Here is a 23517-nt window from a genome sequence, read left to right on the forward strand (position 1 = left end):
GCTAAACTTAGAACCCTGTAAGCGCCCTGACTTCTTAACTGCTTCCTTCCTTGGCTACCCCGCACATGAGAGCAGTGGCCCAGGGAAGGATGAAACGGCTGCTGTAATGGTCACGACTGCATGTGAGGCCTGGCCTAGCCCACAGACTGGAATCAAAAGTCAACCAAGCAGAAAGCATCTGACAAGGCAAAAAGGCTCCTTCTCCCTCCCCCTCTTTGTTCTTTACTCCACCCCTTCCTTTGCCATTTCGGGTCCCCACAGCAAGTCCAGCAGGTAAGCACAGCTCAGATTTGCCTGGGGACACTTATCCTGAAGGACAGCCAGCCTAGTTGGAAACAAGTGGTCCTTTGTACAAATCAATCTGGAAGGGGCAGATGAAGGCTAAAAAGGAAGAGGGGGAAAAAACGCACATTTGGAACGGGAAGACTGAAGGAAAAGGAAATATTACAAGAATGTCATTAAGTGTTTAAGGGGGAAAGCGGCTGGTTCCTCAGTTCAGGGATTGAACAATCACTGGGCAGGATTTTCCAAGCCTTGGTAAGAGTAACATTTAGCAGCAATCATTATGGTTGTCAATATAATATGCAACCAATGAGTCAAAGCCATAAAATACCTGGCTCAGTTAATTTCTTGCTCTTTCTGTACTATAATATAGTCTACCTGGCTATGAGACTGCTGGGCTACCTGAATTACAGCTCTTGTAAACCTGTGGTCACGTGAAGGTCAGAGTTAGGAAACCAGGAAGTACAGAACTAGCAGGGATCTGGCATATATACCAAGCCCTTTTTTCTTTCTTAAAGAGGTTTATCTCTTGCAAGAGAATAGAGTCTAGTTGGGGAGCATAAGGATAGACTGATGCTCAAAACTAATTATAGGGAGAAGAGGAAGTTGTATTTCTGCACTTACTATGCAGAAATACGAAGTTAGAGCTTGCCAAACAGTTTCTGTGAAAGTCAAGGTTTTTAAATGTCAAATCTGTTGATTTGTCCCAGTCATCTAAGTATGTCGTCACTTAAACCAAGAAAATACCAATGCAAAGAGCAGATGTGTCAAAGTGACTAAGAGTTTTTAGTCTATATTGAAGCTTCCTTATTTTCCTCAGAGTCGGCCTATTATTAATATCACAGTAGTGTATTTGGACAAATCTAACCTCTCACTGTTAGAAGAAAATTAAAGTACATGTGAGATTTAATCCTACTGGATCACGTCACCTCACTGTGCCTAGCTCAGTGCCTGGTACATAGCAGATGCTCAGTAAATATTGACTAAACGAATAAATGAAAGGATGGCTTCCTGAAACAACACTCAGCTATCACAGACTGGATATTTTGGTTGAACATATCTTCAACGTTTTCATTCTACATGAGACATATAGCTAAACATTTCCATAACACTTTACTACTTTTATAGTGCTTTCATGGATAATATGCTATTTAATTTTTCTAACTGTCCTAAAAAGTTCCAGATTAGAAAATAAAGGTTCAATGTAGCAAAATATTTCCCAAGGGCTACAAACCCAGTAAATATCAGAGCTGGATTAAAAAGTAGGTCCCTCAGCCCACTAGATGTGCTGTTTTCATGTTAAACATTTGAATCATAGGCCATGAGAAAGGGAATCCCTGAAAACACAGCTCAGAAGGCACCACTGTTTCTAAAGAAGAGGTTATGGCCCCACAAAGAGTCTTTGAGGGACACAATGCACACGTAGGATGCACAAACTAAATGTCATTGTGTGAAGGGGAAGCCAACCTGACTCTGGTTAATAGGTCAGACCCAGACATTTCTGGCTCAATAGATGAGCTGGAAATCTCATAATTTCAAGATTAGAAAAGGAACAGAAATGAAAGAAAGTGAGCAGAAATGAACCCAAAAGTCTTCTGGACCTGGAGAAAAAGAAAGAGGTCACAAGGAAATTGGACCCTATGGCGATAGTTTAAATGCAATTATGTGAGGCAGAGACAAAGACAAGTTTCCTGCTTGAGAGAAGAACCTTGGCTGAAGCTCCACCATTGTGAAAAGGAGCTGAGCAAAGCTGTTGAGGGCGACTAAAGCTCATGGAGAGCATGTACCCAGAGAGGCAGGAGCACATAAACGTAGCCTCATGACCTGAACTGAGCAGCACACTGGCCCCCCAGGGAAGGCATCCAAGCTGCCAGACGTGGCTTTAGACCGGAAGCCTTGAAGTGCAGAGCAGAGGTCACTGCCCAACTCTCACACTGAGTGGAAGGGAGAGGCCCAGGGAAACGGGCAATCCAGACTCCGGAGCTCCACAGAAGTTTAATGATAAGAAAGACAACAAAACTGATAATCAGTACATGGACTCTCTACAAACAAAATAAAAATAGAAAGGTGTTCAAAGACTTTAAAATAAGAATATTTACAGTCCTCTGAGAGAGAGATGTGATGTTCCTAAGAACAAGAAATTTGAAACAAAGGAAGAAAAGAACAGATAGACACGAAAAAGAACTATTTGAAAATAAAAAATTAACTTTTAAAACTCAAGAGAAAGAACACATTCTATACAGAACACAGACAACATTACTGAAGATATTACTAAGGAATTCAAAAATAACATAACAGTGAAAAGAATTGAAAAAAAGAATATAGATATAGTAGATGTATACACACATATATGTGTAACTCAATCACTTTGCTGTACACCTGAAATGAACACAATATTGTAAATCGACTATACTTCAATAAAAAATAACATAACAAAAAAAGATAAAGTGATACAAAATCTGAAGTGGTCAGGAAGCATGGAAAGTAAATCAAAAGACTCTGAAATATGTCTAACAGAAATTTCAGAAGATAATCCAGGGAATGATGAGGAAGGTGTATTCAAAAAAGTCAAGCTGATAATTATCCAAAACTGAAGAAAGTCAGAAGTCTTTAGGCTGGAAGGACACTGCAAGTTCCAAGCAGTATAAATTTAGAAATGAATCCACACCTAATCACATTGTGGTGAAACCGTAAATCAGGAAAGACAAAAGAACACCTTAAAAGCAACCAGCAAAAGATGAAAAATTGCCCCAAATTGAAATACTGGGTTTTGAAAAGGGCTTAAAAATGGGAAATCCTCTAGAGAGAATTACCAAGGAAAAAAAAATAGAAAGAAGGCATAAAAAGTAGTACTAATGAAAATGGGGACACAAACACAGCTGTGATAGAAAATAAAAAGATGAGAACAGAATGTTTATTATCAACTTCATGAAATAAATTTGAAAATTTTAAAACTTTATTAACAAAAACATCATTCAATAAAGCTGGCTCAAACAAACAAACACAAACAGAAAGCCTGAGCAGTCTTATAGCTAATAAAGAAACTGAAACAGAGTTTAGAAGTATTCACATCAAAAAGAAACACAAGCCCAGATGATTCAGATAGCGTTACAAGAATTCTACCAGAGGACAAAAAGGGGAAGAGACTCCTCACCTCATGCTAAGAGTCCAGTAAATTTGATACCAAAACTAAAAAAGATAGTCTGAGAAAAGAAAATTACAGGCCATTCTACCTGTAAGATGAAGTTACCCTCAACAATGCTAAAGAAAATGTTATCAAATCAAATCTACAAGTATATAAAAAAGATGATAAATTATAACCAGGTTGGATTTATTATAAAAATGCAAGGGTGGTTTTACATTAGAAAACCTTTAAATGTTATTCACCAAACTGACAGATTTTTAAAAATCAATAAATGAGAAGACCACCTCAACACTTACAGAAAAAAAGTATTTGATACAATTTAATACACGAGCACTGTAAAAACTACCAGAAAACTTGGTGTAGAAGGGAGCCTCCTTATCCTGAAAAGTATAACCCTAGAGACAGGAAAGAATCAAAAGAATTCCCTTTAAGGTCAAAAGCAAAGCAAGGATGCCTACTATTTTAGTTTCTATCCATCATTGTATTATAGGCCTTAACCAGTGTAGCAAAATAAGAAAAAGAGCTACATATCATTCTCAACAGATAGTTATTATCTTCATGAGAAACTCAAAATAATCTGTAATTTATTAGAAATTATATAGTTTAGCAGGGTGTTTGAATATAACAGCACAGAAAAATTGATTTCACACATCTACACATTAATCTCAATCAAAATATTATTTTTAATAAAGAAACTATAATAAAAACAAAAATCATTTTACAAAGGAATAAATCTAATAAAAGCTGCATAGGATCTATCTGCATAAAATTATAGGAATTTATGGAAAGACAAAGAAAATAATTAAAAATTATTTACTGAGATAGTCTGTCAGTAAGAAAACTCAATACCATATGGATGTCAAGTCTCCTCAAATTGATCTATCTATATAAAACCGTATTATCTATCAGAACTCCAACATACATTCATAGAACTTAACAATCTGATTCTAAAATGTATACAGACAATCAAAGGGCCAAGAATAACCTGGAAAGCTTGCCCATTCAGACATCAATATGTATTACAAAGGTACAATAGCTGAGTTTGATATAAACAAATTGATCAATGGATCAGAATTGGAAACCTGTAAGATCCATTCGTATCTGGAACTAGCTTAAAAATAGAGGTTTTACTGCAGGTCCGCTGGGGAAAAAGAAGGACTGTATAAAATAAATGGTACTGGGAGAACTGAGTACTCAAATAGAAAAAAATAAAACAAAATTGGAATCCTATCTCATACTACACACAAAAATTAATTCTGAATGAATTAAAGACTTGGATATTAAAAAGCTTTAAAACTTTTAGAAGAAAATATAGAAAATGCAGAGTATCTTACAAAGGATAAACAATTAGGAGCTCCCTCATAAACAAAATATCAAAGGAACAATACATCCAAAGTGCTAAGGAGACAAAACACCAACTTAGAATAATTCAATTATCTATAAAACTCTATAGTAGCAGTGAAAGAGATATTTTTCAATAAAGACCCACCTACCCTCACTAAAAGGAGTATAATACTACAGCAAGAAGGAAAGTAAACCCGGAGGTAAAGAACAGAATACAAGAAACAAGGGCAAGGCCAACAGTTCACTGGTTGGTATACTTGTTTACCAGCTGTTAAGAAAAAAAAGCCTGTCTTTTTCATTTTAAAAATGGATAGAATTTTCTAAAGTAAGCAATAATAAGGAAGATGGAGCCTTAAATGGGCATTTAAACATGTTAAGGTCCTCATGACGTTCTGGGAGAGGATGGAGATGTTGAAAATTTTCTAGGTTAGAAAAAATAATAAAGTATGTATATTAAAAGTTCAAGAGAAAATGTTCAAAGAACAGAAAATGCTTAGAAGCATGCAAATATGTGTTGTGCAAGAGAGTTCTTTATTCCATGAAACATAAACCTATTTTTCACTTATGTTTTAAATAACATCACTAGTTTATATTCTACATTTCTTTCCTTTTTTTTTTTACAAAAGCCTGAAAAAGCCAGTTTTACTTTTTTGAAAATGATGTTCACTAAGACTCTCTCTCTTTTGCAGAAACAAATTAACTTTCGACAATTTAAAAAACTTAAATATAATATGAAGAACTATTTACTCCTTACAAAAATTTAATGATAGAATGTTAGAGGCACCCCTTTTAACATGAAGAATAAGACTCACTATTTACAACATCCTGAGGGTCCTGGCCAATATTGTAAGAGAAGAAAAAATAAACTAGTTGAATAATTGGGAGTAAAGGGGCAAAACTTTCATTATTTTCAGATGATATTATGTTTATATAAAAAAATCCAAGGGAATCTACAAACATATTACTAGAATAAAGGGAGTTCAGCAAGACTCCCGGATTTAAAACTTTACACAAAAATCAATAGCAATAAGCAGTTGAAAATGTAAAAGACCACATTTATTATAGCAAAAAAATTAGAAGGTATATAGGAATAAATATAATCAAAGATATATAAAAATGTATGAAGAAATTACAAAATGTTTTTGAAGTACATAAAAGACCTGAATGGAAAGAGAGAGGCTGTGTTTGAAGTAAGGAAAGCGAAAACCATAAAAACGTCGATTGATATCATTTATTCTATAAATACAATTCAATTACTATCACAGTCTAAAGAGGATTTTTTTCCAATGAATTTTATAAATTGATTCAAAAGATCACAGGGGTAAGCAAAATGACAAGAATATAAAACCAATGTTGACAAACAAGAAAACAGGTCTTGTTGATGAATTAAATGTGGTGGAAGGGAGGAATAAAAGATAAAGTAGGAATATACTAACTCTACCCTCTTGAGCTCAATAACTGAGCGCATCCTGAGATGCACATGAGCGAGGGCCTAGACTTCATGGTCTGCCAGAACCTCACCAGTCTAGGAAACTGAGATTTTTAAGACCCTCAAATAGTCTAGAGAATTTTCACGGAACATCCTGCACTGTACACTATCTCCTGTAAACTTTAATTTCCTCTTCAAAGTTGACAGTGTATTTGCCAGTGAAAGTAGATTCAAGGACAGCCACAGGAGTAGAGGGAGGTGATTTTTGTAGTAAGAACGAGGCAAATCGAAAGGACGCAGAGGAGGACGACAGAAAAACAAAAATCCCAGGCCCTCCTGCACACATATATAGCACTTGGGAAAATGACAAAAAGACAGCTTCTACTTCTTTGTTTTTTTCCAAGCAAAATGTAAATTGAAAGAGATCACAGGTGCATTAATGAAAAGTTCTTCAGGTGATGTGGCTTCCTGTTGCCTTTCTGAGCCTCATAGACATGCAGAAGGAGGAAGGAAGAAAGTGATTTGCCCTGGTTTGTGGAATTTAATATTCCTGCAAAGGTAATTGTATGGCTCTTGATAATTCAGCAGTTTAGTCTCATCACGACATTTCATCTTCAAGGGCTATCTCAATTCTTCAAATAGATCTTTATTCTACCACTCACATTCAAGGATGAAAAATGTGTCTCACTGTATTAAATTAAATTACCTTTAAAACTTGCAGCTTTGCCTCAAGCTCTGTTCTTTTGAGAATCATTGTTCCATTAAGAGTCTCTATCCTGTTTTAAGAAAAAAAGGAGGGGGAGGGGAATAGCATGAGTGATTCTTTCAAACAAGTACCATCCTTATGGAGTACTACACTTTGAGCACAGACTATCCTTAAAAAGCAACGTAAATGTTACCATTCTCATGGCACTTCAAGTATCTGGATGTAAGCCAAACCTTCTGACAACATTCAAAGAAAGAATATGGAAAATAAATACTCTCTTTGAGAGGGTGACTGAAAGAAAAGACTCTGGTTTATTTGTAAACTGTAGCTCATTTTATAGAAGCCCCTATATGGCAATGACGGTTGTTCTCTGCTAGAACCTATTCTTGTGTGGTCTGGGTGAATCACCTCCTTCATTTGGTGAAAATTTGTTGGGCATCTACTATGTACCAGACTCTAGACATTGTGCTAAAAGTGAGGGATACAGCAATGAAAACAGGCACTACGGACTTTCAAACAATGGAATCAAGAAGCTATTTGTTGAAACAAGGGAAAATCCTTTCTTCCCTAAGATTCTAGGAAATTTTACCTCTGTAAATTGCCTTAATTTTGGAACTAGAACAAATAGAATCAGAACTACTATGAGATAATAACTTTCATATGACTCTCTCATCTCAAAACCTTTTAAGTGTACAAACTTTAATCTGAGAATTATCCATCTAATGGTGTTCTTTCTCCCTATACCAAATGTCCTTATAAAAATAAAAAGACTTGCTCTATCCTGAGTGATTTGATTTGATTTGTGGGCTCAAGTTAGATGCCATCAATCTGCATAAGATAAATATGATATGTGAGTTATACAACTAAGCATTTTAAAAATATTGGTTCAAATTCATTCTGATAAATAAGCTGTAACTCTATAAAGATGCAAGAAAATTTTCAAGGCATGGTAAAATAATAGTATTAAATGCAGAGACCAGTTTCCCTCTATTTCCAACAGCATTATACCCAAGATAATGAGATGATAGCAAGAGAACACGTTGTCTGCTTTCTCATTAGCGGGTCTTGACTCTGGGCGATAGTGACAATCCCTATGAATCTATCTGGCACTTTAATGTTGACCTGACCTGCCCAAGCAATAGATGACTGTGGGCAGAACTGCAGCCGTAGATTGGCCGCTCTCTTCAGTATTTGTACAAACGGTCCCTCATTTTCCTTATCTCTGGATTTCCGATTGTCTCCACCCAATACTCCTTAATTATCCACCTGAGGTCTGCCCACTTTACCCATCTGGAATATAAGTTTCTGTTTCTAATCACCAGCATATTCTCCTGGACTTGGTATGATCCCTACCTTATAGACTCAAGTTCCTCTGGAGCTCAAGTGGCCCCATCCTTTACCCTGAGCTCATAGGATGCATAGAGTTGGACTCAGTCCTCTACCACCACCAGTCATCTTTCAAAACTACTCTCACACAAACCCCCAAAAAACATCCTTTGAAGTTTTAGACTAGAATCACTAAAGAGTGTCCAGCAGATTTTTTATTGGCAGCTTACGAGGAGCAGCTGTGGTGTGGCTGGAGAATAGAGCCTGGCATCCAGAGCAGATGGTCAAATCCCAGCCCTGGCACTTACTAGATGGTTGCTCTTAACTAAACCTCATTTCAGCCCGAGTCACTTCGTTTATAAATAGGAATATAACTAACTTCTGTGAAGAATAAATGAGATGATCAGAATAAATTCTAAAACTATTAAGCCTGGCTGGCGAGGCCCATACTCTGCTCCCTGGAGAACTCTCTGTCTTCATTTCTTACTATGCCCTTCCTAATTCACCAACCACCAATTACACTGGCTTCCTCTCTATCCCTTGAATATGCCAAGACCACTTTGAGAACTCAGAGACCTCTCCCTTTACCTGAAATGTTCTCACCAGGAGTTCATCTAACCATCCCTTCTCTTCATTTCGCTCTCAGCTCAAAGCTCACCTTCTCAGAAAGGACCACTTTAAACACTTAAGCTAAAATAGCAGCCCTCTCACTCAGTGTTCTATCCCATTTCTTGTTTTACTTTCTTTATAGCACTTATCAATAACTGAAATATCAAAATTACTTATTTTTGCAGGCTCTTCTTACCTATCTCCTTCCACAATAAAGCCATAGAAGAGCCTTTGTCTCTCCTGAGCCTATCACAGAGCTGGAAACATAGTATTTGCTCAGTAAATATCGTTTTAGTGAATGTGTGAATCCCATCTTTTAACTAATTACTAAGGTCTTATTAGGTACTAAGGGTGGAAATGTCAGTTGAATCTCTAACTGGGGAAACAAATGTCCCATTAGTAAGTTGGGAATAGTAGCAGATGTGAGTGTGTGTGTTGCAGGGCAGGAGGGCCAGGCAGACTGTTCTTTCAAACAGAACACTAGGAGAGAAAAACAATTGGCTGGTGGTAGAAGAGGAAAAAACTCAGCCCTTCTGACCTTTCATTTGTTCTAACCACAGGATTATATCAGCCATGGAAATTGGACCCATTCCTCTCTGTCCAAAGAGAATGCGTGCCAGTTTAATTGAATTTGAATTAAAAATAAAATTTTAAAAATGCTATCCCGCCCACTCAGATGTTTGGGCTATTGATGTCCTCTGACTTCAGATGTTGACAACATGTTCAAGTTTGTGGAAACCTTGAGAAACAAAAGGAACTGATAAAAATGTCTGTACCCAATCCCCAAGCTATGGTGCACTGCCTCCCTTCTTGTGATCCTGAACAAAAAGCCTATTCATTCACTCAACAGGCATGATGAGAGACCGTAACATTTTTGAAGCCCCACGGGAAGCAGCCGGATACTTACGTTAGCAGGTTTCCTGATGATCTGATCAGGTCAACAACTTGTTTGTGGGTAAAACCTTCTGTGCTCACACCATTGATATTTGCAAGGACATCACCTGGGAGATGCCAAGATAAATGAGTGTTAAAACGGTTGGTTAAATAATCTTTCCTGACCCGTGAATGAAACAAAACAAGCAAGACCCAAACCTTGGCAACATAAAGGAGTTAAGGAAATTCAAAGCAACAATCATGTCCTGACCTTCACTATCAAAAAAGTTATTTTTCTTGCTATTTAAATAATTCCTACCATGAGCATAGTTCTAACTTACCAGCTTGCAGGCCAGCGCAGTGTGCTGGGCTATCTTCCTGGATTTTGCAGATCAGGGTACACATCTCTGGGGAGCAGGTGTTCTGGTTTTGGAGCCTGTAAGTCTGTAAAATTAAAGGGATACATAATTACCATTACCAAATATAAAAAGGATTACCATTACCAAAAAACTCAAAATCTATTTGTTACAAAAATATTAAGTGGTATCAGTTACCTTAAGCAGCATAACAGATAAGTGCAAAGAACAATTTGGGAAGCTTTTGTGAATATAAACTAAATCTAAGTACCAATCTTACACTTCTCCCACACAAGCTGTAGCTGACTCCATTCATAAAAAAATACATCTGGCTTAAGAAAGAAAGTAGGATAAGACTGGCTTAAGACTTTAAGACTTTCAAGCCTAAGAGACCACCTGATGCTATCATTATTGCATATTTAACAAGAAAAATTTGGTTTCTCTTTTCCCAATAGGCTAAAACAATAATGGCCAAGAGCAGAGAGAAAAATCTCTATGTGGTTCTCCCGAGCTAAAGTACTTACTACAGGAGCGTATGAAACAGTACACATCCAGCAAGGGAGATACGCCAACAATAATTATTTTAAATCAGAGTTCTGCAAATAATGACAATCTGCCCTGCATTCATTCAAAAGCACTATGATTGACTCAATTACCTTCATTCCTGAGCGCTCGGTGGTACATCCGCCCTGAATACTCATTCATTAGCCACTCGACTAAATTAGAAAAAGTTATGCTTCGCCTCTGGCCTCAATTTGGCAAAAGCAGCTTGGTTTTGTTTTTGTTTTTGTTTTCGATTTGTACCAAGAACACAGCACAAATGTTCGGCGAATAGAGTGGCCCAAGGACCTATATTTTTCTTTTTCACATATTTAAGTTATGAGGTCTCGTTGCATTTAGAATCAAAATCAGCATTCTGAGTTGAGTAAGTCTTCTAAACATCTGTTTCCTAAAATTAAACCACATTCCAGTACTGCTTCCCTGTGGAGAAATGAATGTCCGATGTTCATTCCTTTTGATTTTACAGACCTACAGGCTCCAGAACCAGCAGAACCAGAAGTCAGTCAAACTTCTAGAAACTTGCCTTTGTTAACCTAAGAGATTTCTATGTACCCTGCAAGGCATTTAGAATCCCCGTATCTTAAAGATAGAGGGGACTTTTAGAGATCGTGTAATCTACTTTCCATCTATGCCAGAGATCCCTTTAACAGCTTATCTGCCAGGGAGTCTTCTTGCCACAGCCCGGGCCCTTCCAGAGATGGAAGGGTGGTCTGCTTCATGGAGGACATGAACTAAAGCTATAACAGACCCTCCTTTGGGAAACCACTGTTGTAATGATTCTCATTAGCAGTGAGAACCTACCCTCCATGTCCAGGGAGTAAGGTGGGTACAGTGAAGGGGAAACATATTAATTGATGTAGCCTGCACCTGTGTATATGTTTGCAACAGGTGTAAAATTTGTGGCTTAGAGAAAGAAAGGCAGAGGTCCCCAAGTTTTGGAAAGAAATTATTAGTTGGATATTTCTCTCTTTTATCCAGTCTTCTAGCTCAATCATTTCCTAGAGACACAAAAGTACATTGCCTTTCTCATGCCTGATAGCCTTCATTCTAACACTTGTCGTTTGCTGCTCTCCTACTGGAACCAGGCACATTACTAAGTAATGAAAGAACATGAACTCAGGTGTACATGAATCTAAGGTCTGTGTTCCTGCCAAATTACTACATTACTCTCTGTAGCAGCAAAAAACTAGCACCCATGGAAACCAGAGGAGGTGGACTTGTTCTCTCCCAGCATGCCCTGCACCTGGTAGACCAGGACCCAAATACGTGTTAATGATGGGGGCATAGTAAGGGTACATGAGGTTCTATCTGGTCTTCAAAATGTTCCCAGAGCATGTACCCTATTTGATGACTACTACAAATCCTATGACTACTAGAGAATAGGTTATGGCGTAGAGCTGGTAATGGAAAGCATACACCATAAGGGAATTTGCAGAGGAGTGGATCCTTGCATCACTAAGATAACACAGACACGCTGCAGTCCAGAAGTGAAGCCATTAGCTCACGTGAATCCACAAAGTTTCAAGGCACTATAGCCTGCTGTCTACTAATGATAGTTTGGATTCTTGCTTCATGTAGAGTAAGTGTTTATGGTATAAGGGAGAAACATGGGGGAAGCAGTGACATGTCTATAGAAAAATGAGAAGAGATCCTCACTGGTTACATTAAGTAAGAGTAAGTGAATAGACTTTGCTCCTGTTTTCAGTAGCAATCACTGCACATCCTTGGGGATAATCTCATTTGAAAAGAAGTGGCCACAAAAAGCATAGTGTCTCTACAATAGAATAGGGAGTGTTTCATGTGAATGAGGAACAAGAGAGAGTACTATGCTTCTAAAACCTGATGGAAGAATTAGAGATTTCACCAAATTCAAAAGTAGAAGAGTTCAGAAAGGAGAAGTTTCCTTCTTTTCTCCTAGAGGCTTCTCCTTATTCATTGCAGCTAGAGTTCCATTTTGTTTCTTTATTCATAAAACACATCTTACATAGCAGCTTCCTGTTCCTAATCTTAAAACACACTGACTTTACAACTGTGGGGCTGATATTTAGTCACCAAAGTTTTCTGAAGGCAGCACCAAAGTTAAGATATAAAAACCGATGTTCAGTATAAGGATATGGTTATGCAAAATGCCTCTAAAAGAAATGCAAAAGTGTAATGGAAAAAGAACACAGTAATACTTAAACTACTTCTCTTGCACTTAATTAGACTAGACTTCATTTGACCTAACTCACCACCTTAGCAAATATGGCCATGAAAAGCAGACAGCAAATAAGAAATGAAATTCTTAGGCTATTAAATAGAAATCCATAAAGAAGTTAAAATTCTCCTAGAGCATGAGACAATATGCACGTAGAGCCAAATGTTCTTAAGTGTTTCAAATAATAGTTTAAAAATGTTGCCATAGCCAAAGCAATCTTGAGAAAGAAAAATGGAGCTGGAGGAATCAGGCTACCTGACTTCAGACTATACTACAAAGCTACTGTAATCAAGACAATATGGTACTGGCACAAAAACAGAAATATAGATCAATGGAATAGGATAGAAAGCCCAGAACAGGATAAACCCACACACATATGGTCACCTTATCTTTGATAAAGGAGGCAAGAATATATAATGGAGAAAAGACAGCCCCTTCAATAAGTGGTGCTAGGAAAACTGGACAGCTACATGTCAAAGAATGAAATTAGAACACTTCCTAACACCATACACAAAAATAAACTCAAAATGGATTAAAGACCTAAATGTAAGGCCAGACACTATAAAACTCTTAGAGGAAAACATAGGCAGAACACTCCATGACATAAATCACAGCAAGATCCTTTTTGACCCACCTCCTAGAGAAATGGAAATAAAAACAAAACTAAACAAATGGGACCTAATGAAACTTAGCTTTTGCACAGCAAAGGAAACCATAAACAAGACCAAAAGACAACCCTCAGAATGGGAGAAAATACTTGCAAATGAAGCAACTGACAAAGGATTAATCTCCAAAATATACAAGCAGCTCATGCAGCTCAATATCAAAAAAACAAACAACCCAATCCAAAAATGGGCAGAAGCCCTAAATAGACACTTCTCCAAGGAAGATATACAGATTGCCAACAAACACATGAAAGGATGCTCAACATCACTAATCATTAGAGAAATGCAAATCAAAACTACAATGAGGTACCACCTCACACTGGTCAGAATGGCCATCGTCAAAAAATCTACAAACAATAAATGCTGGAGAGGGTGTGGAGAAAAGGGAACACTCTTGCACTGTTGGTGGGAATGTAAATTGATACAGCCACTATGGAGAACAGTATGGAGGTTCCTTAGAAAACTAAAAATAGAACTACCATATGACCCAGCAATCCCACTACTGGGCATATACCCTGAGAAAACCATAATTCCAGAAGAGTCATGTACCACAATGTTCATTGCAGCACTATTTACAATAGCCAGGACATGGAAGCAACCTAAGTGTCCATCGACAGATGAATGGATAAAGAAGATGTGGCACATATATACAATGGAATATTACTCAGCCATAAAAAGAAACTAAACTGAGTTACTTGTAGTGAGGTGGATGGACCTAGAGTCTGTCCTGCAGAGTGAAGTAAGTCAGAAAGAGAAAAACAAATACCGTATGCTAACGCATATATATGGAATCTAAAAATAATGGTTCGGATGAAACTAGGGGCAGGACAGGAATAAAGACGCAGACATAGAGAATGGACTTGAGGACACGGGGAGGGGGAAGGGTGACGAAGTAAGAGAGTGGCGTGGACATATATACACTACCAAATGTAAAACAGATAGCTAGTGGGAAGCAGCCGCATAGCACAGAGAGATCAGCTTGGTGCTCTGTGACCACCTAGAGGGGTGGGAGGGAGACGCAAGAGGGAGGGGATATGGGGATATATGTATACGTATAGCTGATTCACTTTGTTATACAGCAGAAACTAACGCAACATTGTAAAGCAATTATACTCCAATAAAGATGTTAAAAAAAACACATCACTAATGCAAATATATAAAAAGCACATTATAAAGAGTATATCGCTCTCTTATTTATGAGCTGGCTGATATCAAGAATTTCTGATCAGTCTCAAACCTACCAGAAGACTAAAGCAACTACAAACAAGAAGCAGACTATGTCTCAGGGTGGGTTTTTTATCCGCTTGAATGTTTTCTTCCCTTGATGGTACCCAACACACTGGAAAACTACCAAAAACATTGAAAACAAGTCACAGCCTCCATCGTTCTCTAAGCCCAACTTCATTCTTTGTCTGCAAATATCATGACATAACCGGTGCCACTTTCTTCATTAAAAGTCTGGAAAATCTGAAAACTGCCCACCTGAATTTCAAACCCAAATTTTCCATTATCTTGTTTTTCCACAGTAACAAGCTTTCTGTAAAACAAAAAACAAAAAAATTAGGCATGAAGATCAAAGTATAACATTTGGCACATACCTATCGCTAAAAATAACTGTCAATAAAAAATAGCTGATGTTTATGTAAACTGAAGTATATATGACTCTGTGTGTGTGTGTGATATCAACAGCCTGGAAAGCTGTGTTCCTAAATATCTTGCTGAGAAACCAAAAAATAAATTAATTTCTTTACCTTTGAGACCAGGAAAAGTCACCTAAAGAACTTGATCTCGTCAGAGCAAGCTGAAAAACACAAGCACACAGTTATTGAAAGGTCCTTAAGACACATCTGCAAAATGTTCTATATCACAAAGGACTTTGTTCTTTATCACCTTCTTTGGCCCAGCTCCTGGGAAATTGTTATGGAAAGGCCGTAATTTCCATTCTCTAGCGATAGCAAAGGAGAGCTGGGAAAGGGACCATTCAGGCAGTCCACCTGAAAGATTAAATGAGGCTTCCATAATAATACCCCATGGCAAAAGAGTTAATGTAATGTGGCAAAGCTCCAAAGCTTCCAAAAAGAACTTCATATCTAATCTGTATTTAAAATAGCCTCTGAAAGGTTAACCACAGCAATTTATAATCACACTGAAATCCAAAGAAAAGTAACACCCATGGAATGGCATATAAAACCCAAATAGTTGACAGTTTGGGGAGATGCTGATGAAATTACTGTTTATTGTAATAGTTCAATATGTTACTGTTTTTAGCAGGATAAAATCATCTCTAAAGAACTAACTAATACCCAGAAACACAATTCGGGTGAAATCAGAGACTCAAAACCTCAATTGTTTTTATGATTTATTTTTGCAATAGTTTTAAAAGAGTACAGTGAGATTTCCAGCCAAGAAAGGAAAGGAACCTCAGAATGGTGTAAATGGTATAAATGACATCACCTTTACTCCTCTGCATGCTTTGGGAAAAGATCATATAAACATAAGCTTCCAGGATACAGTCTACCATTATAAACAAAGTAAAAGTTAACAAAAAGTGGCATCTTATTTTTAAGGTAATTATAGTGAGTTTTTGTGTTTTTTGTTTTGTTTATTTGCTTAGGAATTAACAAATGTTAATTAGCTCTTTCTCAAGTGTTTGTCCAGGGCTCCAAAACATAAGCTCATGCTACTAGTTAACCCATGGTGTTTATTTAACTGGCAACCTATTATGCTTCTCATATGTCAATGACTACAGAAAATATCAGGAGATCAATGCAGGAGTCCAAACAAATAAAAGTAAAATAGAGGATGAAAGCCAGGAGAAAAACAAGTAGAAGAAATTAATGCACAAATTAAATCTTCATTAAGGCATTTGTTAGTGGAGAAGCTTACATCACTATAAGGAATTTGAATTACCAAGTACAAAATGCCAGCATTCTCACAAATTTTCTGGAATGGCTCAGTGTTCAGAATTTGGCCACTGGTCAGTAATGTTAACGTAATGAAGATCTGATCTCTTCTTAACAATTTGATGTAAATTAATTATATTTTCCTCTCTTGTCAGTTTTGGACTTCAAATCATTTATATCATCTTGAAGACTGCAATAGGAAGGCTCAGAACCAAAAAAAAAACAAAAAACAAACTTCTCTATATTTGCTAAAAAGTATCTATTTTCAATTTATAAGGACTAACTGTGGAAGACCTATAACAGTTTGTATGGTTTGTTTCAGCCTGATTTTGTCCTGATAAGTACCATTAACAAGGGTGGGGACCATTCAGCTATGCAGTAGGTTGCCTTCTTGTGGAAGAGAGCAGTAAATTTGATATGCCCAAGCATTCTCAATCTCTCTGTTATACTGTACTCACATTTTCTTAATCTACTTTCATTATTTCCATTTGCTTGGCTTTGATCCTTATTTCAGATTGTAAAGCACTTAGGTAGGTCATACCTAATTATGCTATCTGTAAATCATAACTAGGGTTTATATTTAAAATTATTACTCTTGCTGTCAATATTCATCAGATAATGCACATATTCATTCATGTGGAGGCATAGATGTGTATTTATGTGAAGGGCAGATTGGATTAAATACCTCACTTCTGTTCATAATTCCCCATATCCTTTGGGTCTCTTGGGGAATGTATTTGTTTTACTTTCTACCCCAGCACCCATCACAGGGCCTGGAGTCGAGTGGAACCGTAAAAACAGCTAAACAGACAAACAGAAGTAAACTACTAGACTACAATACGAGCAAGTAAGAGGTGGTGGGAGATCTAAAGTAAAAGAGTCTTCAACTCTGTCCTTAATTAAATTAAATATCCATAGGAAAAGCTCAAGGGTAGACATTTAAAAATATGAAGTAAAATTTAAAATGAAAGAAAACAAACAATGATAAAAACCAAACACCTGAATCGCAAAACAACAAGAACCATAGAAAAAGGACTAATAGAAAACAAAGTAAGTCAGTAATGCCGTAATACACAACTGCTAAATGAATGAATGGTGGCAAAAATTAATGAATCCTTACAATTTTGAGCCTTCCTTCACCAATTTTAAACACCCTTTTGCTAAGCAAATAATCATAGCATTGCTGGGAACTTCAAGATTTCATCTCTTCCACCATTAACCTGCCTTCTAAATCAAAAATTATTCTAGGTAGATTCAAATATAAAATTGTTAAAGTCCACATGACAAATCCCAGACTTCTATAGAGAAGGAAATTTCCCCACCTCTCTCGGTCTAACCTTTCTGTCTAGCTAATCGACTAGATTAATATGGAAATATCTGCCTAGCACAAGGTGAGATGCAGAGCAGATACTCAATTCTTGTGGACTGACTGATCCGGGTCATCAGTGACACAAAGGAAAAACTCGGACTAAATCAAATTATGAATTAGTTTCCACTCTGGATCAGCAATGAGCCTGTCATAGGCACCTAACGTTTAAATAAAAAACAATTTAAATAAATTAAGCACCATCAAATTCTCTTGACACGTTCCACGTCTTGACACAATGCTTACTTGGTTTTGATCTGGGCTGTCAGACTCAGGCGATGTGGAAATGAATGTTCTCAGGGTTCAACCAACTATCTGCCTAAGTGACAAGAAGTACGTCTGAGGTCTTACCAAAGGTCTTACACTTTAGAAAAAGTTTTCCCTGCAGCCCTTTCTCTGGACTGAGCAGCCCTCTTCTAGAATCTGACCAGTGGAGTCTCTGCTCCCTTGACTGCCCTCCCAGCCTGAGCTTTTTCATAGGGCTGTGGGGATGACACCAAAACTCATGAATGAGGAACTGGTGTGCAATGAACAGCATATGCTGGCAACAGCTGTCTTTTATTACACATTATCTAATATGAGAAATCTAGGTTTAGCAGTTTTTGGCAGGGCTGCAAACTACACATTCAATTACATCTGCTGAGTAGACAAAGCTCCTTAACCCCTTGCTAGCCTCTAAAATAAAGATGCCTGCGGTAGGGCTGAGGATCTGTCTCTTTTGGTTTTAGTCAGATGACTTAAAAGATTAGACATCAAGGTTAAAAATGTAATTTTTGCTGCTATGCAATGATTCACAATGCCCCTCTTTAGTGGAAAACCAAGACCAAATACTTCAGCTGTCAGTTTGCAAAAACTAGGAATAATCTGCCGCAGAGCCAGACAGACAGCCCTGCAGAGGAGCTTGTAGTTCCATACTGTAGCCACTTCTGCTGCTAAGTAACAGCCTGTTACTTCCTGCCCCCACTGTGTACTCATTTCCTGAAACTGTTGCTGGTCGGGGAGGGGAGGATACCTATTCACAGACGAGGTATTTTTGTCTTTGTTGTTTGTTTCAAAAGCCCCTAAATTATGTGCTCTGCTCCCTTTCCAGTCCCCTGCCTCATTCTCCCCAATTCTTCCACGAACACAACGTTTTTTTTCTTTTCCTTTTTAAGTCAGGAGCCTTAGGATAGCAGGGCTCCACAGAAATATTCTAAGATTAGCAAAATAATAGAGCTGAACTCAAGTTTTTAACTTTAAGTGCCCTTAAGGAACCCAAATAGAATGTTGCGGCTTCTCGGGAAAGTCTCATTGTGGGCCCATGAACCTCCTTTTCAAGAAAATATTTTTGGATATTGTCTCTAAGCATACCACAGTATGGATTAGAGAATACTTCTCCAATTCTTTTGTAGTGAAATTAACAGTTTTCTACTAAAAGTATGCATTAAATGATCAAAATATCTTGCCGTCAGGAACACTTGGGAGTTTTGGTAACGGATGGGTGTGTAGCCAGAAATAATATAAAAGCTCCTGAAGGGCAGAACCCATCCCAGAAATACATGCATTACCAGGTTTAGCACAATATTCTGTACCTGAACTTATAAGTGAAATAACCCTTCCAGAAGTTGTCTATTTAGTAATAATTCGATAACCAAAAGAAAACCAGGCAGAGAGTCTGTCTATGGTCCCACTAAGGCACATTCAGGCTTCTGCCTCTGTTTGTCAGGTTTTCACTATAGCATTCAGTGAAAACTACTTTCCAACGACAACCTACTACCCTTGGGAGAGTGGGTGTAAGGTCCAATGGCTACTCCTTTAGCATTGTCACATTCATCAAGATGACGTTACTTCGTCCTGTCTCCTTCCTACAGCGTTTTCCATTGTAGAGATTTTTTTTTCTAAAACCATGTTCAGAAGTAAGAGCCATACTGAGAGTGTGTCACCTCCTAAAAATAAAGGTATTGAGATCATATAAACACACAGAAATCTGTTTTTAAATAATGTTGAGTATAAACACCCTGGCTAACCAGATAGGGCTTTGCGGAAAGCAAAGCCAATGATAACAAGAAGTATGAATTGTTGACGTCAGCCCTGAAAGGGTTGAAAATAACAGTGGGCAGAGAAACACCGGCTTGTGGGATTGCCTCACAGGGATCTTGTTGCCTGCAGTTCAGTCAGTGCCAAATAGGTGATTATTCTCTAAAAAACCAGTTAAGGGAAATGAACATCCATTCGGAAAATTCTGAACTGTTGGGATAAACTTGCATCAAGCCTCACTGATGATAATTGTACAGAATCAGAAGTATCGTATACAAGATGTTTTGTTTTGTCTTTTTTTTTTCTTAAGTAAAACTCACAACAGTAAGGAAAAGCTGTTTGAATAGGAAAAGTCTTACCATGGGAAAGAATATGAAAAAAGGGAAAAGAGAAGAACTAAAAAAGATGAGAACATATGAATAAAATAACTGGTGTGGAAATGTGTGTGTACGTGTAGATATTATACAGATTATACACACACACACACACACACACACACACACACTCATGTACATCTCATATGCCTACATCCCTCTCATTATCTTCTGCCAATAGCCTTCTACTGATTCCTCTTTTTAGTTCATGCTACCTTCACTCAGGCTTAAAACCAGATGTGTCTCCTCCTTCTTCACTGCCTTCACACCCAAGCCTTTGAGTCTCTTCTCCATTCCTTTGAATCTTCTTTCTCCAACTACACAAGTTGCTCCCTCACTGCCAGTCTCTACCCACTTACCGACAAGCACGTTTCCCAACTAAGGTTCCTAAAACCTTCTACTCAATCATGCTCAGTTGTTTCCCTGTGCTGGTCGAATTACTACTTCCTCAGGGGAAGTGTCCAAGTGTTGTGTAAAGCAGCCCAGCTCTGAGGTCTCCCCTCCCCTCCCACACAGACTCTCATCAGGTCCACCTAACACAATAATGTGTTGTTACTTAAACTGCCCTAAGAGCCCCAAGATCTGTGCTGTGGCATTTTAATTATTCCTTTGCTCTAGAATACCCTTCAGTATCTGGAATAGCTATCCCTCAAGGTTGTATTCAAAGACATGTACTTGGATTAGAGCAGGTATGTTATTTTATGTTGTATAATGCCTATTGGTTCTGCCTACTCAATTGTAAACCCTATAAGGCCAGGAAAAAGTGTCCTTCTCATCTTTGTACACCCTACACTGCTGTACATATGAAAAGTGAATAGAGATTTTGGTACTTCCCACAGTTGCTTTAGTTTCAGACAGTAAATTGATAGGAATATTCATTATTATGTTAAACAATGTCATAAACGCACTTTTGGATTGAAAAGGATCAATCATCCAAACCATGACAAATTATTCCCTTATCTTCATTGTGAAAAATACCAAGGAATCAGCTATGTACATCACTGAAAAAAGATCACGACTCTCCCACTATGCTGTAAATCTCTAATCCTGAAATTAGAAGGCTTAAGAGGAACATATGATGTGCATACAAGATTTAAGGACAAAAATTCATGTTTTAAAGCAATTCTTAATATTTTCTGTATTCAGATATGTATGTGGTGCATTATAGCAAGTTATTTAACCAAAATCTGAAGAGGTGTTCTGGTTTAAATTTTTTTTACTAGCTGGAAATTGAAAAATGAAATAAAAACTCACAATAAATCCAGTTGTACATGGATTTTTTCCAAATGAGTTTTCCTCTCTAGGGAAATACTTTTCAATAAAAATTAAAATAATAGCATATTTATTGAGCACATACTACATGTCAGTCACTCTGTTAAGCCCTGCACATTTCCTCACTTAAGCCGCAGAAGAGCTCCACTGGATGGTTCTATTATTATCTTCATTTTAGAAAAAACAAAACTGAATCTTAGAGAAGAAAGCGACTCTACTCAAGATTCCACAGCTAGTAAGTGGTGGATCTTGCACTCATTTATCCCGTTAAGAGTCTTAATTCCCAATAGTGTGAGGTATGTGCCAGTGCCCCAGAACTGAAGATAATTTAGTCAATAAAATTTGCCCTAAAAAAAGTATTCTCATTGGATTATGAACTGAAATGACTATCAAGGACTGGGAGAGAGGCTGGGAGGGAAGGAATCAATGGGAGACATTGGAAAAAGGAAAAAGGAACAATAACTCTCAAACTGGTTGTGTCTACATACACCTTCTTCAAGTTGATGTGCTCAGTGATTTTTATTTTACCTGAACACCTCTTCCAGTGAGAAAAACAATCTTCTTTTAACTTTTGCCTTAAAAATGTTGTCTTATAGTCTTAAATCTTAAGTTAAGATTTAAGGATTAGTGCAGGAGCTGTCTGGGCTCCTCACCTCCTTCCTCACCCATACTCTGAGCCACTAATTCCAAAGCAGCTAAAATAACATTTTTAATATGCAGTCAGACAAACATATCACTCTGCTCTCAAGAGAACATGAACACTCTAAAAGGTACAAAATAGCAATCATACCTGCTTTCTTCCCCGAGGCAAAGTAGCCACAGTATCTGCCAGCATTTGAAGCCTTCTATTATCATCCATGGGAAAGCTGCCTGTGAGTGTGGGGTAAGAGCTATACGCTGGACCAGTGCAGTACTCCACGAAATTGCCATTGCTGCTCTGTTGCATGAGCCTTTGTAAAGACATTGTGAATAAAGATTACTCCAGCTAGCACATGGTTGAGTGGCCTTGCAGGCTGGGGGAAGCTAAAAGTATAACCCTCTGACAAGTAATCAAAAGTAGCAAAGCAGAAAGAGCCCATGTGACTTCTGTGGTTTGAGGTACTTGCTACACAAACCCTATCTTGCAGTTCACTCCCGTTTCTCAGTGCTCTTTTCTTTAAGCCCCTGAGAAAACCTAAAGCTAGCTTATACCATTAAAATAAGTCGACTTATTTTTTTTTCTCCTTCAAACAGCCAGAACTCTTATGCTTTCATGTTCTATGGCAAGTTGTGTTCAAAACACCATCTGCCTTTTTTTTTCAAAGGAAAAAGAAAAACTTCCCCAAATTCTGTCATTTGTTTGCCATCCACTAGCCTACTTAATATGGTCAGTACAATGTAAAAGTCAGGACGTGCGGACATTGAGTTCTTGTGAATTTAAGCAAGACTTACAGGATCCAGTCATAAGGTCCTCTCACGAAGTCCTTGGAATGTACTTTCCCCAATGTACATCTTAGCTCATTAATGGTAATCAAAAAGACATTATATCTGCCACGTGGTCTGTGACCATTCAGCATTCTTCTGGTTGCCCTTCCACTACTTTGTCCTCACTAAAATTATCCATCACCTTTACAAAGAACAATGGGAGGGGAAGACCAGCCCATTTAGAGCACAAAGTTGGCCATATCTTAGACTGGACTTTGTCACAGCATCAGCAAGTGGTCCCAGGGGAGGCATGAGGAGGGCATGAAAGTAATAGGCAGACCAAGGTGGCACAAGAATGTTGCCAGTTGGTCCCTGCCTATGCATATGGGCCAAGGGTACCATCATGAATTACTCAAGATCACAGATGCTTTTATGGGCTGGGGGGTGGGGGGATTGGGGACATGCAGTTTTAAGAGACTTGATTTTAGAGAAGGAGCAGTGTATATAAGTAGAAGGAAGATTCAAAACAAAAATCAAAATGAGAAGTTTTGCATAGTATAAAAATTCAATTGTCATTTTCAAAATCATTTGGAAAGTCAATAGTAGAATTTTAGAGACAGAAAGTCTTTGAACTAAAATGGAAGTCAATGTGAATTCAGCTCAAGCAGAACCTGCCAAATGTAAATTGT

At 37.7% G+C, this 23517-nt stretch overlaps 1 protein-coding gene across 2 annotated transcripts in view; it reads right to left on the reverse strand.

Moving 5' to 3' along the window:
• LOC118897692 (cytohesin 1 interacting protein) overlaps positions 1-23517 on the reverse strand; it is a 65770-nt gene that overhangs the window by 6906 nt on the left and 35347 nt on the right. Inside the window, exons 5-10 of one of the 2 annotated variants that reach the window (XM_036856928.1) lie at positions 22215-22374; positions 15245-15294; positions 14976-15030; positions 10056-10158; positions 9749-9842; positions 6907-6976 (exon numbers count right to left, since the gene is read on the reverse strand). In XM_036856928.1, coding sequence (XP_036712823.1) covers positions 6907-6976; positions 9749-9842; positions 10056-10158; positions 14976-15030; positions 15245-15294; positions 22215-22374 — 532 coding nt within the window. Of the gene's footprint in view, positions 1-6906; positions 6977-9748; positions 9843-10055; positions 10159-14975; positions 15031-15244; positions 15295-22214; positions 22437-23517 lie in introns of those variants that run through there. The other variant, XM_036856927.1, reaches the window with a different exon arrangement.

This window comes from Balaenoptera musculus, chromosome 7 (genome assembly GCF_009873245.2).
Source record: "Balaenoptera musculus isolate JJ_BM4_2016_0621 chromosome 7, mBalMus1.pri.v3, whole genome shotgun sequence".
Taxonomy (NCBI): domain Eukaryota; kingdom Metazoa; phylum Chordata; class Mammalia; order Artiodactyla; family Balaenopteridae; genus Balaenoptera; species Balaenoptera musculus.